This window comes from Lepisosteus oculatus, chromosome 7 (assembly GCF_040954835.1).
Source record: "Lepisosteus oculatus isolate fLepOcu1 chromosome 7, fLepOcu1.hap2, whole genome shotgun sequence".
NCBI classification, from domain to species: Eukaryota; Metazoa; Chordata; class Actinopteri; order Semionotiformes; family Lepisosteidae; genus Lepisosteus; species Lepisosteus oculatus.
Window position 1 is genome coordinate 21,228,949 of NC_090702.1, and position 19,116 is coordinate 21,248,064.

Below are 19,116 nucleotides of genomic sequence, written 5' to 3' on the forward strand. Positions count from 1 at the left end.
GTCCGGGACACTTGTTGTCGTCAGTTAAAATCTAAAGAAACTTCTTGTTGCTTTCTGTGTTAGCAGCACCAGTTATTGAGTTCAAGTTTTGAAAAGCTAAGCAACTGGGATTCTTTATTAGCCTTATCAAACATGAGATACTTAGAATCGTAGATGTGTGTATAAATTAAGATGCCTTATTTCCCTGAAAGATAAATAGATAAATAGTGACAGGAAGCCAATGGCTGCACAGCTGTTTGTCCCACCAGCAGAGATGGAAATGTCAAGGGGACATTCCAGTAATGTGCTCTCATTACCGCATATACTGGGTCCAAACTTGATCTTTTGAGTGAATTCGAACTGATCTGTGGGCTACACTCTGTGCCCAGCTGGTGTCTGTGGCTAAACCACACCTGAATACATACAGTAGTCATTTTATAAACGTACTGTTGTTCACTCAGCTTCCTTTACCAAACATTCAAACAAGCACTTTAAATTTTTGCAAATACGAATAATTGCCTTATCACGTTCAAGTATGTGGTGGTACAGGGTTTGTATGAAACAGCCTTCCCAGGGATAAGAAAAAATGATTTTCCAAACTTTTTCAGCATTGGCTAAAATAATTTTAGCTGAAAAGTTGGAAAAATACATTCCAGTGTATTTGCTTATTATTATATCAGATGTATTAATGAACACAAAATCTAAATTAGTTGCATTCAAAAACTAAATCAATAGCATTATGTTGGAAAATAACCAAATTAAGACTGTCCGTTGTCTGTAATAAGGAGGATTCATTGATATATTTGAACCCTAGGCAGAAATGTCACATCACCTCTTATTAGATTCTCTTCAATTTTCTGCTCACGATGATAAAGAGGTTTCTCTTTCTCTTGATCAGAGAGTGCACACTGAGTAAGGATACCATGAAATTACTGCTGACAATATAATTGCTTTTATTAGCAAGGATACCAGCATCCCCCGAGTGTTTTGTGATCTTTGATTAATAAATAACATAAACATTTGTTTAGTCCTTACCGTACACAACCTGCTGTATTTAAGGCATTAATTAGAATAAAACTAAACATAGAAGGGCTTCACATGTTTGCTATTCCTTACTGCTTAGTTGAGTAGTGATAACCCCACTCATGGTTGTTGCCTGTTGTCTTTTACCTGTTGTATTCCCCAATATATAAAAAAGTAAGTTATGATCAGTTGTATTAATGTCTGTTCAGATCTAGTTCTGAATGTACTTGAAATTCAGGATAGTTTAGTTTTGTCTAGTTGCTTTTATATTGCTCTAATTGAAACATAAATTATAAATAGACCATATGGAAAAATCATAATTATAAATGGAATATGGGATGTTTTGAAGGAATCTTTACAGTATCAAAAATGCTGCTCTTCTCCATTTTTCGCACTCTTATAAATAACTTCTCCATTAAGCGCAGTATGTGCACTGGCATATAGAAAAAGCTTTTTCCTATGTTGTTAGCTATGGAAAGGATCATACCAATGAAGCTGAATACAGGGTGGGTTTTGTGTGTCAGAAATTCTGAGGAACAGAAAGTGGGGTAGCTGGTATAGTTAATATATTTAACATTTCGTAAAAGCGGCTAGCGCCTATAATGATTTATTACTTTTGCTTTGTGTTAGCTAACCATTCCATGTCACAATATTCATGAAAATGTGTATTGGGTTTCACAAAGTTTAGCTAAATGCAAGCAAGAACAGTGATACAATAATTAAAACTGATTTGTCATGGATTTTGTTTGTAGAGCTGCTGTGGAAGAAAATGCATACAACCGAATGAAAAAAGTTGTGAAGTGGTATTTGTCTGGATTTTACAAAAAGCCAAAGGTAATTTTTTTAAATGTAGAATTTCCTCCCGTTCTCTTATCACATCCCTTTAGTTGCCACGCTGAATTGCTTTTGTTTGAGAGTGTTAATAATTACTAATTATTAGTGTTGTTCTTTATCATTTAATAGACCCCCTTATTCAGGGGACCTGCAATATAGAAAAATGATGTTTCATGTTTACAGGGAAAAATTGTAAATAGCAAGTCAGATACCAGTCTGAGAATTAAAAACATTAGTGCATTACAGCTCCAATGCTATTAGGAGGATGTAGTCAAGACTGAAATTATATTGATAATTCACAAAGATATAAAAGACAACAGTGGATTTACAAAATAAGCCCTCATATGCTTATACAGAGAACAGTTTATGAGCTCAGAGGCATTGGATACATTGGATGGATGGATGTATTTTATCATTTAGTTATGCTATAGATATAGATATAGTTATGCTTGTTATGTTTGTTTTATTTAATAATAATAATTTAATTATAATTGCTTACGCTTTTCTGGACACTCCACTCAAAACGCTTTACATGTAATGGGGAACACCACCAATGTGCAGCTCCACCTGGATGATGCAACGGCAGCCATAGTGCACCAGAACACTCAACACACATCAGCTATCAGTGGGGAGGAGAGCAGAGTAATGAAGCCAATTCATATATTGGCCATAGATAGGCCATGATTGGTAAGGGCCTATGGGAAATTTGGCCAGGATTCTAGGGTAACACCCCTACTCTTTTCGAGAAGCGCCCTGGGATTTTAATGGCCACTGAGAGTCAGGACCTCGGTTTTACGTCTCATCCGAAGGACGGCACCTGTTTGCAGTATAGTGTCCCCGTCACTATAGTGGGGCATTAGGACCCACATGTACTGCAGGGTGAGCGCCCTTGTAGTATACTCTCACCCCAAAAAACATGATATAATCTCTGTTTCTGTTTCTGTTACTATCTTAAAAGATCCTGTGAAATTCAAGGACATTTTACCAATGCATGTATATAATATAATTATGTCTGTACTTTTCACCAATTTTTGAAATGTTTGAGACTTTCTTTAGAGAAGAAGTCCTTTCGCTTTTCAGATGGTAATGAACATTTTGTTTCACTGATGAGGGATGGATGAATTATCAGAACTGCTGTTAATATTTTTGCTGTTAATAAACTGCAGATGCTTTACTCTTGTGGTTGTGGTTGATACTTTTCATATTTTTAATGAATCCCTGAAGGTGTGCTGTATTTGTATGAGGGGCTTTCAAGGGCTTCCAGTAAAGAGTATTGATACATGTGCTGTGTGCGTTATCCATAATGTTTTTATTGGGTAACCTGCTTTTTCTGTTTCTAGATCTTTGGATTTATATCCTTTTTATTCCCTTTTTTTTCTAGGGCCTCAAGAAACCTTATAATCCCATTATTGGTGAAACATACAGATGTCTATGGATTCATCCAAAAACCAATAGCAAAACATTCTATATTGGTGAACAGGTAAGGTGTACACCAAGAAATGTTTCATTGTGTAGTTGTGGGTGTTAGAGACATTTGTAAGTTTATTCTAAACTACATGTATATGATTGAAAGGGACCAAAGGTGATGTGGTTACCAGTGGAGTTGGTAACCAGTGGTTACCATATGCCAGTGGAGCTGGAGGAAAGAAGAATTGTTTGATGACCAGGCTGTGTGATGATTCTGGGACGGTGTTGAAGTCTGTGATCACAATGTGTTCTTTTGCACAGGTATCCCATCACCCTCCTGTGTCTGCCTTCTATGTAAGTAACAGAAAAGATGGGTTTTGCCTCAGTGGCAGCATCCTGGCCAAGTCAAAGTTTTATGGTGAGTGCATTTGAAACACGTCTGTGTTTGTGTGCACACATGGCAGTCTTCTGCCCGCTTCCCTTCAAATCACACCAAGATGTGAATAGTCATTGTAATTTCAATCGCTTTCTGAAATACGTAGAAATCCTCTTTAGATCGTTATGCCTATCTGTCAGTATTTTTTATTTTGCTATATGGCAATTATTTGTGCAATTTCTGAAAAATGTAATAAGTTCACAATGGTCCACTGTGTCCTTTACTAAAAATTGGTTATTTCCATTAACGTACTGGTGATGCATGTCTTTATTTATCAAATTGAATTATTAGGCCTGTTTACTTTTTATTTGTCTTGCCAGTTGAATTTCAGAAACATGCCGTGTATGTACATCACAGTTGTAGGAAAAACACTGGATAAATAGCAATATTGCTTACCCACCTAATAAGTGGATTAACTACTCCTTTGTTGTCCAATTCTCATTTTTGTAGTCCTTTAAGTCTGAACCGATGTATGTTTACATTCATGTAATTTGTTAACACATTTCACATGCAGTGATACATGAGTGATGTTAACTTAAACTGTGATCTGCTGCTGCAATCCAGGTACACTTCCAGTACATGTTTTAAATATTTCTCTTACATCTTAATAAGGCTATCTTCTCATTTCCTGTTGCAGGTAACTCCTTATCTGCCATACTGGATGGAGAAGCCAGACTCACTTTCCTGAACAGAGGAGAGGATTACATAATGAATATGCCATATGCACATTGCAAAGGTAGATCTGTTCCACTTTTTTCAGATAGCTACAGTATTGCTTAGTTGCGTATAGTATCTATCCTCTTCCTCCTGCTGTTCATTTCAAGTTTGACCTGAATTTCAACTGTTGGAACTTTTAACTTTGTTAAAAGGGTTTTAACATCCTGACTCCGGAATTAAAAAAAAATCCCCTTTGCTCTAATGTTTCACTCTGTTTCACACTCTAATGAATTGTATTGTGCTTTTTCTCTATAAGATTGCATTGTGTTGTGTTCATGTCCATTAATATATGAAGAGTCTTTTTAATGCACAGTTCCCTTCTAGGAATTCTTTATGGTACGATGACCCTGGAGCTTGGAGGCCAAATAAACATCACCTGTGAGAAAACAGGATACAGTGCTGTTCTTGAATTCAAGCTGAAGGTAATTGGAAGTTTGCTCAGCTAGAATGTTTTTTCCCCAGTCTGCTATTCAATCTGTTTAAAGCTTGAAGACATAGGTGAAGATCTGACACATTTGTGCTGCAAAGGGAATTCTACCATGAATAAGTTAGACTGCTTTCCCTCCTTCATATTTTGCTCTTGCTGAGGTGATACTGCAGCGGTGGCTGGCAGCCTCAGAATACAGAGCCGCAGAAGAGACTTGCCCAGTCTGAGAGGTCTTATTGCCTTCCTCTGGGGAGAAAGGCCTGGTGTGGTGCTCATTATACCTTCCTTGCAATGCTCAGCAATGAGCTGTTTGTACTGGCATAGTAGTCTAGTGCTGCAAATACACATTTAAATGGGGCCAGATGAAATATTTGAACCTAGGACAAATATGAAACAAGTAAGAAGATGACTCGTGATGTGAACTGTGAATTACATTTGAGCAAAACCTTTAGTAAACCCACAGATTTAATTCATGTGAACTTTACAGGACTTCATGAAACTGGCAAGTACCATTCTAAAATCTCCAACTTGTGCAGAAAATCCAGTAAAATTGCCTAATTGTACAAAAATTGCCTAAATTTTAATTGTACACAAATTTTGCCACATCTAAAAACCTGAATCCAGTTTTTTTTTTATCTAGGATCATGTAACAATTTAAATTATTACAAACTGTAGTATTTCCACGGTGCCTTATGCCACTTTTGATGATTGTGCTGGTACTGTTTAATTTGCCAAGATAATAACTGGATTATTTTTAAAGCCATTTTTAGGCAGCAGTGACAGTGTAAATCAAGTATCTGGGAAAATAAAACTTGGGAAAGAAGTGCTGGCTACACTGGACGGACACTGGGTAAGTACATTTATTGTGTATGCTGAGAAAAACAATGAGAATAGGTCTTTTCAAAACCTACAGAATCCTGAGAGGAAATGAGCACAAGGGGTAGGTTTAACATTGAATTATATGAATTATAGAACAAATAAATGCTAGCGTTCATCCAGTATGAATTAGGAAAGACTGCACCCTCTGTATCCTATTGAGACCAAGGTTATGGAAAGTGTAATTTTGCAAAAATTCATACAATTGGAAAGGGCCATCATTTGATTATAGGTGCCTCCGAAAGAATATAAATACAAATTTCTTTTGACTACGTCAGCAAAGTTTTAATATATATGGTCTCTATAATATATCCTCTATAATGGGTTTTTGGCTTATGAAATAATGTTTGCTGGCATTATTCTTCTCATCAGTTCCTATCAGTAGAATCAGTAAAGCTTAGCAATGAGCAGACAGTGGTACAGCTATTTTAGACCATCAGATCACCATGTCCTGCCTGTGATCAATCTTTTTCTTTATGCATTCAATTTAAGCTAAGGGCAGAGGGGGGACAGATTAATCAGCTTGCAGCTAACATGTAATTTGCATTACTATTTGTGGAAGGAATATTAATTCTTTGAGGCAACCAGGAATCTGAAACAAAATTTCCACTATGAAACCTTGTTATACCAAATGTTAGTGGCGAATGTTTGTGATCAGGTTGGTTTGTTTTAGGAATTACACATTGTAAATTGTAAGTTGTCATTCCTCATGTAGCTTTAGCATAGTACTGTAGCGGATCTGCTTCCTACTGTATGTGCTTTATACCTGCTGGATACAAACAAGGGAAAACACATTTTCAATGTCTGTCGTTAATTAAGGATAGTGAAATCTTCATCAATGACAAGAAGACAGGCATCTCTGAAACATTCTGGGACCCCACCCCTGAACTGAGGCAGAACAGGCTGATTAGATGCACAGTATCGCCAGAAGAGCAGGGTGACTGGGAGTCAGAAAAGTAAGAGCTCTCGTTTTTTTTTGTGCTTTCACTGAGAGGGAACTGACAGCAGTGCTTCTGCCAGGCTTACCATCCCTGCAGGTTTCACTCTACAGATTTCATTTACATGGACTTCATGATACTGGCTTTTCTAACATTTCTGACAGTACCGACCGTGTACAGAAAATCCATAAAGTTTCTAAATAATTTTATAAGTACGCGAAGAATCTGGGCCACACTCGTCCAACATGCTCACCTGTCAGAGCAGTGAGGCATCTGTCAGCTTGACAACTGCAAGCCCCTTGGTGCTTCACGGTGCAGTTAGCACCAAAGTGCGTCTCTAAAGGACATCTCTGTACTGGCAGCAGCAGCCCAGCAGGGGTCATTATTGTGCCAGAATGGAAAGCTTGACTGGTGAAGTGCATTTAGTCCCTGTGGCTCAATTGAGTGCCACAGCTGAGATTCAGAGGATTTGGTACTTAGGATCCACTAAATACAGGAATCACATAAATGTTCATACCTGAATGCCAAGAGCATTAAAAACATAATACAAAAAATAGAAGTTAATACAGTGGCAGGTGATTATTGTAAATTAGAATCTGAGGAAAATGCCTAGCAGAAGGTGATCGTAAATAATACAGCATTATTGGGTAAACAGCAATCCAGGGAGAAGTGCCTTCTTCTATAAAAAGGAGAGATGGAAGAGGTGGAGATGTAGCACTGTAAATCAAAAGGATCACTTGTGCAGAGGAAAAAATATTGCTGCTCAGGTATCAGTCTGGAGAAGAGCAACCAGATACATTCTGGGACTTGAGAGAGTCCCACAGTGACAGGCTGAAAGAACAGAGCTATTTTAGTCTTGAACAGAGACGATTACAACCTGATACAGGTATGCAAAATCATCGTCAACACACCCAGCCCAATAAATATCTTCAAAATAAACATTAAAACATGAACCAAAGGACACAAGTGGAAACTGTGTTGAAGGTCACGTAAAACTGAGAACATGAGGCACGTCTTTACCCAAAGGGCTGAGGGCACATGGAACAAGCTAGCCAGTTATGTTGTTGAAGTCGATACCCTGGGTTCTTACAAGAAACAGCTGGTTGAGATCAATAGATCAGTTAACTACTGACTATCAAACAGGGTTGATGGCCGAATGGTCTCCTCTCATTTGTAACTTTCCTTATGTTTTTATGAACCTGAGCTAGATGGATCAAGGGTCTAAGCATCAGTCAGGCTGACAAAAAAAATCCTCAAAAAGCACAGTGTTAAGAATATTTATATACCACCAAATTAATATACAACATAGAAATGACATATGTTTTTTTCCATCTTATACCTATAGCTTGTGTTTTTTTCTATCTGAAGAAATACCCTGCATCTGTTTACAGGCATGGTATGGGCCTAAAACCCCGTGACATCTGCCTTTCCCTTTCCTATGTGCCCATTCTATCTTATGAAGTAACAGTTCATAAAAGGCTTCTATTATTTTTTTTCCTGCATCATTTGATTAGGCTTTGGCAACATGTGACCCGCGCCATAAACAACAAAGACCAGACAGAGGCCACCAATGAGAAGTACATCCTTGAGGAGGCCCAGAGAAAGTCCGCTCGAGAGCGAAAGGCCAAGTGTGAGGAGTGGACCCCCTCTCTCTTTGAGCAAGACCCCATAACAGGAGAGTGGCATTACAGATATGCAGAGTACGTGGTGCCAGGCACAGACTGACAATGAATGCCTCACAGATGACAACAACGGGGGTTTCCTAACCCCGGACCTCAGGGGCTACAGTCCAGCAGTTTTGCTAGGGCAGCAGCCTGTCCTGTTAAGATGGGTTAAAATGCTCAAATTAATCCATATTGATTTTACAGGTTTAACCCCCTGCTGTGTGTGAAACTTCTTTATACATGATATCATTCAACAAATCTGCTGGACTGCAGAGTTTGAGGACTGTGGTTAGGAGCCATTGTTTGGAGTATTCTAACTTGTCATCACCTGACCTCTTAGTAATAAACTGTATGGCTTCTAGCTTAGAACTTAATACTAAAACTTAAATCTTTAATAACTAATTATATACATTGTTAAATTTCCTAACATTTTTGTCTCTACACATATTACGCCCAACAACTTGTGTATACAATATTTACATTTAGCATTTCTTCCGATCAGACGTGTTTTACACATATTTACAGGGGGTGATGCTGTCCTGCTTATTATCAAATACATCTGATAACTGAAAAAATCACTTTCCATTTGAATGGGATTTTATTGGGTGCATATTCTGCTACAACTATGTGTACTACAGCCTGTGTTAAGAGCGACATCTAGTGGATTTTAACTGGACAAAAAGCTGTTTTGTAAACATGTCAGAAAATTGTATCAAGCTGCAGTATGTGTGTTACTATAATATATTACATTCTTATACAGCTGTGTATATGGTAGGTAACATTTGTTGCATTATTGATGTCTTTCTTCTATTTAGTCAAATTCAGTGACGGTAACATAGTTAATTTCTGTTAAAAATGTCTGTTTTTATTGAGGTACAACTTGATTTTTTATGTTTAACATAAATGTAATTCTAGAAGTCACATCATCAAATATGTGAGAATGTGGTTTACTAACTCAGGCCACATACAGTATATGTGCTGATTTTCAAAATGTGGGCTTCACTTGTGCCCCATTTTTCACCACACTCGTTTGGCTGACGTGAAAAAAATGAAGGCACTGCCTGGCAATGCATTGTGGACTCTTCTGATTGGACCTTCTCTTGTCGGCTCTACGCAGTTGCAAACATTCATGAATGGAAAAGTAAAATGAACAGCTAAGCACTAAGTATTCGTGGAGTTTGCTGAGGCTCATGGTATTCATGGTAGTCCTGTCGCATTGTGTTCATCACTTGTTGTTGTGCCTGCAGCACGCGACCTTGGGACCCTCTGAATGATATGGTTCAGTTTGAGAAAGATGGCTGGATCCAGACTAAAGTCAGGCACCGGACACCAATGGTACGTTCAGGCAGTGTAATTAGTCTCAGTAACCAAGGGGCAAGGAGGGAGAATTGCAAATGTCAGGTAGGTTGGCACATTTTACTGGCAAGAGCCTTTGCTTCAGTCTTTCTGTTGCCCATGCTGTGCCAAATTCATGACCAGAGCAATCATGCAGCTTCTTTATCTGTGTTAATCAACAAATTCATGTTTCATTTTGTGTAAATGTTTTTTTTTGTATGCAGATAAGCATACTTTGGCTCAATGGCATGAAAATATGCTTCTTTGTCTATTTTTTTACAGAAGCATTTTTCACCTGTTTTTTGATCAGTGCACAACAGCACCCCACTGACTTGCGAGCACGCCTTCACGCTTTGCAGCAAAGCTCATCTTGCAGTCCGCATGCGTGTCTTTTTCACAGCTTTTAGAGACGTGGCGGCTTTTTTTAATACGTGTTTCTATTTGGGCCACCTTGGCGTCACAGGTCACTGTTCCCAAAAGGAAACGGAAGCAAAGCGAGCAGCCCAAAAGCGCAGAGAGTGGCTGCTCATCTCCTGAACCCGATCGACACGATTCGTCGGGAAGTGAAAGTAAGTAACTCACTCGAGTTAAAGACAGCACCTCTTCCTAAGGCAGGATCAAATCCTGTTTGCTTGTTTCCAGGCTTGGCAAATGTAATTTTGTCTTACCTGCAGTAATCACCTCTGTTTCAGGACATAAAACCAAGCATAACGCACGGTTAAGGAAAAAAGGAACAGACCTCAATGATCTTCAAAGTGCCATTGACTCCATTAAACAAACACAAGAGGAAATCAACAGGTATGATAACACTATTGTAATGTTAGAAGCATGGGCTAGGGGTAGCCTTTTTCCACAAATCTTCAAGGTTGTCAGTTGTTAATGTTGGCAGTTTCTAAAGTTGTCTTCTGGAGTTGTTCGTTTCATTATTTGTCTTCTCTTTTCTTGTTCAGGAGTATCACCGCCCTGCGCAGCCGAGCGTTCGCTAGCCAGCCTCCGTCCGAGAGCAGCTTCCTGCAGCAGCGGGATTACGTCATCATCTTCTTCCTCATCCTCATCCAAATCTTCATCAATTACATTTTCAAGTAGCCCAGTGTCGCCCAGCTCCGGGGCATTTCCGCTGAAATGAACACGCAGGAGATACAGACTGGGGAGAGCGAATCGTAAATGTTTGAAACACAACGCGAGTTAAAAACACAAAAATAAACATATCTGAGGATGTGGATACAAGAGTCATTCCACCAACATTGGAATTTTGTTATGTCCTTCTCACTGTAATAATACCTGAACATTCCGTATATTTCACTGCCAAGAGGGTAGCTATTGGTCTACATGGAATTGTTAATGGAGCCTTGAGTTAGTTCCGAGAATGGCCCTCTTGACTGAAAATGGTAGTGAATGAAGCTCTTAAAAATTTCAAAATCCTGCCTCCTTATGTAAGGTACTGGCTGGTATGTGGGAATTAAAGGATGTGCTACACTTGGCATGAAAGGCAAATGCCTCTGGCTAAGTTGTAGATGTGATCTGCCTCTGGTACCCAAGAAACATGCTAGGCCTTCATTAACAGTATTGTGAGCATTAGGCCACAGGATGTTTTCCATTGGCACCAATTTGACTTTTCTTTTTTTTGGGGGGAAGTGAATGAAACCTGTTTTGTGTTTCATTTCTTTTAAAAAGAAACCTTCTTACAGTACCAGTACATCGAGGGCCTGCTGTTTCGAAGTTTTGTTGTTCGTATGGTCCTCTACGGGTTCACTTGAAAAGCTAAGGATGAGAAAAACTTAAAGTCATCCAGTTTATTTTATGCTTTCTGTTATACAAGTTGGGAGTTTCAGATTTCTCTGTTTTCCTAAGGCTATTCAAAACAGAATCCCATATTTGGTGACAAGCATGAATACATTTACAGTACTGTACTTGTTCTTATAATACCCTTAGGGATCTATTTTTTCAGTCCTGCCTGTAGTACAGGATGGTACTGTAGGTGAAAATATCACACAACTATGAAAGCTTTTAAAACTGTTACTTTGTATCCCCTCATTTTAGCAGCAGAAAAATGTTTACATTTCTTAATAATATAGAGTGACATTTTTGGTGGGTTTCATCTTAATACATGACCCCACAAAGAAAAAGAATAAAAACTGAAAAATCTTGGCTGAAAATTATTACTTCTTTTATTTTTTGTAGCTTGCTGATACAGCATGTATCCACAGAGGTTATTTGCTAACGGAAACATTCAATTTCAGCTTGAACACATTAATGAGTAGTATAAGCAGTATTTTCTTTTGTAATTTTTAACAGGATCCTTATCATAGAAGCTACTTTTTGATGCTGCCATCATACAGTATCTTTTGCCTGGTTTTTGCAGACCAGAGTTTTCTGCTTTTAGCCTTGAAAAACATGCTTTTGTAGGCATTTCTGAACATTGTTTACTTCATTCAGCTTGACACCACATTGAGAATGGAATAAATAATTCAGCAGATGTAACAGCTCACTTACATTAATTTAAGCATCCATTGCAAAGTCCCAAAAATCAAGGAAGAGCAAAAAATAGCATTTTTTATTTTTTATTATTTGATGTTCTGCCAGTTGTGAAATTAAATAATAACTTGATATTTTTTAAAACTGAAGTATTATCACTTTGTTCTGCATGGGATTTGTTTAGAGACTTGGATATTATTGGAACAAATACAGTCTTATAGAATCGGCTCCAAAACATTTTTCAGTAACTTTGTTTAGGTTTTTAGAGCAATAAAAACAATAGATATGAAAACTATCCCAAAAACAAGACTTCAAGGTGATCTCATCATTACATATTTTTGGGTCTTTTTTAAGAAGACGGAATGACAACATGACTGTAACTATTCTGTGTCATAGTTCATACAGTAAATACTGCGGGCTCTTAGAATATGCCTTTACAATGTAGACGTAGAATTTACCCCATTCGGTTGTAAGGATGTTAAAATATAGAAAATGTCAAGTTAAGCTGGATAATCTAACTTGTTTTAATGTAGCAGCTAATTGTAAGACACACTCCTTATGCTTTATTCCATTCTTAACATGCTAAATGTCAATAATCTGATAGAAAAAATCTGTTAGAAAAAGCCAAAAACATTATATTGACATAATAACATACACATATAGTAGAACTGTTAATAGACTGATACTGTATTTAAAGTAGCATTTTTGGAGGAAGTAGAAATATTTCTGTTTACCAGTCTCTCTCACTTTGTAGGTCTGAGTTGCTGACAGCACAGTGCATTGCTGCAGGGCTGTTGTCTTTAATGTGTGAATACCTGTTTGCTCACTGCAGAAAACAAGAATGTAGAGTGGTGCAATGAATTATTGTCAAACAGTGCCTTCAGGAAGCATTGATGTAGGGTGTGTGAGGATTCATGAATAATGTCTGTCAAGTGGTTGTGCCATAAAACCCCTTAGAGACGTCTCCTGAATGAGAAAGTTGCTCCATGTGTCCGTGTACAATGCAGAATTTCTGCTCAGTTATTCCTGCCATTGGAGCCTGATTTTCTTTTGTTAATTAGATATTTTTCACTGTTATCTGAAACGGCACCCTGAGGGGGAGAGTACGTTCAGTTTTCACATATTTGTTCTATCAGTTTGTTCATTTTTTTTTACCCTGCCTTGCTGTTTTATGTATTTTTTCCAAATGTACTTTGCTTATAGTCAATAATAATTTTACACCACCAGTATTTTTTAAACATCTGTAGATCTGATCATGAAAATGAAGAGGGATCTTGATTTTCTGTAAAAGTCTGACCCATATCTGTTCTCAACAGTGATATTTATTTGGAAATCATCATCACTTCTTGTAAGCAAACAGTACGTCTTGAACATATCACTGAAATAAATGTTTGCATCTGCATTATCATGTCATTGTTTCCTGTACCTTTGTTTGATATAGGGGACAAAGAACTGCCAAGTTTAAATATTGTTCTTACTGTTAGTTTAAATAGTAATTTTACATAAAACTGAAATCTGTTAACTGTACATTGTGAAGTTCTTCCTTTTCTTCAAGTGCTTGTATTGAACCGAAAACCTATTCACTAGGTCTAGAGGAAAATATTTAATAAAACTGGAGTTTTGGACACCAATGTAAAGTAGTATGTGATCTGTAGACACATTTCATAATTTTGCAATTATGTGCTAATGAGACTATATTAAACTGATGCTTCAAATATTGTCAGCATTGTTTCTGATAACTCAAAAAAGACGTAGATATTCCTGCTGAAATTGGGCTGGGGTGATGAAAAGTGGAGTCTGTCTGCTGCAGTAGTCCTAAGATTGTACCTTTTAAAATGTTTTGGTATATGGAGTACTATGGTCTGCTTTACACTGGAGAAAATGTTAAATCACCCATGCTGAAATTGGATTGACCTGAAGACCTGATGATTGATTACGGAAATATTATTATACATCTCTGCCTTGTTCTTGTCCCCAGGTGGTATGGAAAATGTAATAATGGTGTTTTGACAATTTTCATCATTACTATAATCCTTTACATCCAAATTATTTTAAAATGGAGCGAGCAAGTACATTTAACAACATAGTTGACAACATATTATCATCTCTGTAAAAGCAGTCGGACATGTTTTTTCAGCTTTCTGCTATTAAGTTGTTGATACTCATGACTCACTTGTCATCATGTGACACAGGGTTATATAATTATTTCAGATAGTATATCTTTTAGTAAATCTAGCAGGATGAAATCCATTAATCTACCATGGAGCAGCAAATTAGAGCATTGCCTGCATTTTGCATTCTCCTATAAAACATTTCAAAACCTTCTGCAATCTATGACAAATCATTGAACTTACATATCATTTCTTCAGCAGTTTTCAATTATAGGTTTTTCTGAAATTCTCTCCTTACAAGCTTGTACAGCTTTCTAAGGAAAATAATATAAATGGTGCCTGAATAACACAGCCAGAATACAGATAGAAGACATTTTCCAAACTAGACCATCATCTAGTCCATCTTGCTTGTTTGGTTTCTGGTAGGTAATTAATGCACAGATTATTATATTGTATAGCAATGAATTTATTTCTTTTTGAGAGAAGTGAAGCTATTGACCTTGACAGCTGCTCTCAGTAATCCCCCTTAGTTTCCTTGTGTGTCCTGTGGTGGGCAGACTTGCCCTGGCATCTTCTTACAGGCAAACCTGAAGAGCATGAAGGAGATGATCATCTGGCATCAGTTTTGCTGGGTCAACTGTATGTTCAACTCAGACTTCCAATGCAAGTTTATTTTTTCCAGGTCGGTCATGACTTTAGGTCAAGAGGAGAGCAGACAAAGGTCTTCCAACATTAAGAAGTGCTAAATTAACACAACCCTGTGGGAGACTACTGTCTTATGAGTCTTCTGCAAGCATTTTAGCTTTTCAAAACCATACAAAGACCACACATGAGATGAAAAAGTGGTACAACATGTTTTGGACCAGATGAACAACCCAGGACCGTCCTTCCTACTCAAGAACACATGCCCTTAGAGCTTGTCTATTCTGAATTTGTATAATCACTTATTTCTGGACCCTCAGGTAATCATGAATAGGTTACAATCAATCTCCACTGAGAGTGATACCAAAATATAGAAAATGTTGTTTTTATTATTGTTTACATTCTTAACCTTTACAATGAACAGTTAGTTACTAAAATCGGTTTTGCAGTTGTTGTAAAGTTTATTCACTAAGATTTTATTTTTCTATAGAAAGCGGCCAGTCTATTGAGTTTGCATTGGTGTAGCTCCTTATTGCAGTTCAGTACAGGGAGCAAAGAATGCAGGCTGTTGGGAAAACAGGAGTTTGAGAGTGATCTACACTGGTGAAGAAACCTCCACTCCTCTGGAAAGATGTGGAATTTATTTTAATTTGAAGCCTTTTCATGGGGAATCTCCCTCAATATTAACAAACACCACCTTGAAAGTCAAAATAATGAATCAAAACATAATCCTTTCGTTAAGGATTTTAAAAAGGTTCATAACTACATTATTTTAACTCAGGCTTCTCTATAGAACATGAAACAGATAACGTGATTAGTTGTCCTATGTTCTGAGGACAAGGTGCAGACATTTGAGGCCATACAGTATGCAGTCTCTCAAAGCCAATCCTATTAATTGTGTTATTTGTTGTTACTGTTTCAGTAGATGGTCACCTTCTCAATAAGGCAGTGTGGTGGCTCTGTGGCTAAGGATCTGCACCTGTGGCTTGAAGGTTGCTGGTTCATATCCTGTTGGGCCCCTGAGCAAGGCCCTTCAGCCCAACTGCTCCAGGGGCGCCATATAAGTAGCTGACCATGCACTCTGATCCCAAGCATCTCTCCCTGTTTGTGTGTCTCATGGAGAGCAAGATGGGTTATGCGAAAAAAATTCCTAATACAAGAATTGTATATGGCCAATAAACTGATCTTATCTTAACAGTGTGGTGCGGCAATACAACTGTTCAGCAGAGGAAAGAGTTGGTAAGAATTGTATGCAGAGTATCCAAAATCAACAGAGGCAACAGAGGGACGCAATCTTCCGTCTGTTGCCTCTGTTTGTGACAGCTGCCGAAGAAGGTGTCCACAGACCCCTTCCACCCCGACAACCCCTTTTTTAAACTTCTCCCCTGAGGGAACAAGTTTCAAAGCGTCACATGCAGTAAAAGCACCTATCTAGAGGACTTTAGGCACCTCCGAATGTATTGGATGTTGCAAGTAGTAAATGGTAGTGAATATAAAAACAAGTGGAACAGACTGATTGATTAATGTACGTATAAGTGTTTTGTTATTTTTTATCTGGGCTGCACTGGGACAAATTCCAATCATCCTCACTGCCTTGGGAATAAAGTATTGAATTGAATTCAGCTGCAGTCAGCACTGCTTCCCTTTTATGTTAGATTACATTAAAAATAATATTTTATCGCTTTATATGTTTAACAACTCGATTTCACCACAATGTCTCTTCTCCACCATTTCAAGATGGGGGGAGAGCTGCTTTGTGTCCTTTAAATTAGGATGTGTGTCTGAAGCATTTTAATGAATAAAAAGAATGAAAACCCGCAGAAAGATCAGGTGTCCTCCGAGACTAGGACGGGACACGTCTTAATTGGAGAGGAAAGTATCTCCTCCCACATACTCAGTCTTGTTTCTTGCGATTAGGTGAGACTACCAACAATGTTATCATAACAGAGACAGAGCTGTGTGAAATTGCCCCCCCTACAAACAGCACAAACGACGAAACCCACCGCATTCGTTAGTGCTGTGGTTGTGCCGATTTGTGCTTTCGTTTCCGAGATATAGTGCCTTGTTTTTTCAGATAATCACATGATTATTTACAAGGAAGTTGGCAACATACTCAGTACCGGAACTCCTGAATGTGATGAAAACAATGGGGGGAATTTGTTTTCTGAGTCTGTCTGGTCGGGCAGGGTGGATGTTTCAATATATTTCAATATAGCTCCTTCTTTTTCTGACTGTGACGTCATTCTGTGACGTACAAAAACAGCAAGGTCACAACCATAGATATTCAATTGTGATCTTTTGATCAGTTGACCCCAGCCTTTTCAGCCTTTACACTAATAAACAGTCTTACATTTAGGGAGGAGTTACTATGTTAGTTCATTAGGTTAGGTAAGTGGTTCTCAAACTTTTTGGACCAAGTACCACCCCTGATCAAACCAAAGCATCCAATTACCACCTACCTACAAGCAAAGCAGATGCAAATTCATTGGTCGAGCCTTGATAGAATTCACAACAGAGTCTAACAGATTTTAAATCCTCAGGCATTTTCTTGACTGCCAAGGCCTTGCGGTCGATGCTGCAGTGTGTCCACTTCATTTCTGGAGCAACCTCTATAATTCGTGCAACACCGCTGTATCGGCTTGTCATCACTCTAGCACCGTCTGTACAAACTCCGACACATTTTATCCAGTCGATGCCATTCTCTTCGATACATTCATTCAGAAGCTGAAATATGTACTCTCCTGTAGTCCTTGTTGGTAGCAGCTTACAAAACATAAAGTCCTCATGGGACATACCCTCAAACACGTATCTAACGTAAACTAGCAAATTGGCCAAATCACAGATTTGGCATCTACAGATTCATCTAATTGCAGTGAAAAGCATCTGCTCATCTTAACGCGCTCTATCAGCGTACTTTTGACATCATCTGCTATATCAGTAATTTTATGAGTGACTGTGTCTTTTGAAGGGGGCAGCAGGTCGAGCTGTTCAGCAGCTTTTTCTCCACACATGATACGTGTCAGCTCTTTTGCCAATGGTAAACAAAGTAATACCGCGCTGTATTGTAGTATGTAGGCTGTGTATTTGACTCAAACTAATTTTAATAAAATAGAAAATATGAAAACCCGTCCCAATTTTTCAGCGCTCACAACAAATTTACAGGGTCATCTGGCATACCACCTGGGGGCGCTTCGCGCACCACTTGTGGTACCACTTGTGGTATGCGTACCAGAGTTTGAAAACCATGGGGTTAGGTGTTTTCTCTATTAATTTTTAACTATATTCTCAAAAATGTATTGCTCGAGTACTCCTTTTATTGGTGAAGGCACACCGTTGCTGTGTCCTGACAAGACCAGTTTCCAAATTACCACTGGTACAACACAACATGAGTGCCCATATTCACATTTTTAGGTATTGGTTTCAAGATCAATATAATTTAACAATAAAAAAATTGAAAGCACAAGCATAATAATATAATGATCATAGACTTTACATTTCTATTCATTTTTGAAGTACAAAGCATAAGTTGTTTCCCCTACCTTAAATATACAATTAAAATTGTTCAAATATCATGAATTCATTGCAGAAAACAGCAGGGCCAGTTATATTGCAAATTAAAAAAATGTATTTAATTAGAAGAATATGGGACATTGTGAATTAACAAAATAAAAAATGAATTAAAAAATAAGCCGATGTAGTTATTTTGCGAATAGGTAAAGCATTTTAAAAATAGATCATCATTGACAGTAAACAAGCTGATCCACCTGGCGCTGCTAGCTTGAATAGCTCTCAGACCTGTGATTGGCTAAACCCCCAGCCTGAATCTTGTTGAACAGTTCAGACCACGATTGGGTAAAATTTAGCAAGATTGAGAATCAACACACTGATTGGGAAAAGTGCTACAGCAGAATTTCTGAGAACATGTCGATACATAGGTGATGGATTTTCCTCTTGGTCCAAATACTGCAGCCCCTGTTAACCGTGTGTTCTGTAAGAGCATGCTGGATATACAGTAACACATCCGCGGGTTTCCAATAACTGATCGATCTGAGAGAAGTCGCACTGAGCTCAAGACTGAGTAGAAGACAAAGAATGTCATGGCATCCACAGCGCATTCACGACTCAGCGTGTCACGTTAGGGGTGCACACATTTCGATACCAGCCGCATTACTATCACGATCCATATCACGATACCTTGCCTCCATGGCACCCTGGCGCCACTGTAGTGATATGAAGTCCATATATCGCAATA

At 38.1% G+C, this 19,116-nt stretch overlaps 1 protein-coding gene across 9 annotated transcripts in view; it reads left to right on the forward strand.

Moving 5' to 3' along the window:
- The window catches only part of osbpl8 (oxysterol binding protein-like 8), a 120,379-nt gene extending 106,637 nt beyond the window's left edge, over positions 1-13,742 (forward strand). For 7 of the 9 annotated variants that reach the window (XM_015352872.2, XM_069192269.1, XM_015352873.2 and 4 more), the window contains 12 exons: positions 1,755-1,836; positions 3,218-3,316; positions 3,565-3,661; positions 4,317-4,415; positions 4,721-4,818; positions 5,584-5,673; positions 6,519-6,655; positions 8,152-8,337; positions 9,549-9,702; positions 10,100-10,205; positions 10,329-10,434; positions 10,587-13,742. In XM_015352872.2, the coding sequence (XP_015208358.1) occupies positions 1,755-1,836; positions 3,218-3,316; positions 3,565-3,661; positions 4,317-4,415; positions 4,721-4,818; positions 5,584-5,673; positions 6,519-6,655; positions 8,152-8,337; positions 9,549-9,702; positions 10,100-10,205; positions 10,329-10,434; positions 10,587-10,722 (1,390 nt within the window). In that variant the 3' untranslated portion in view covers positions 10,723-13,742. The remainder of the gene's footprint in view (positions 1-1,754; positions 1,837-3,217; positions 3,317-3,564; positions 3,662-4,316; positions 4,416-4,720; positions 4,819-5,583; positions 5,674-6,518; positions 6,656-8,151; positions 8,338-9,548; positions 9,703-10,099; positions 10,206-10,328; positions 10,435-10,586) is intronic. The other 2 variants (XM_015352875.2, XM_006633532.3) reach the window with 1 other exon arrangement.
- The last annotated feature ends 5,374 nt before the right edge of the window (positions 13,743-19,116 follow it).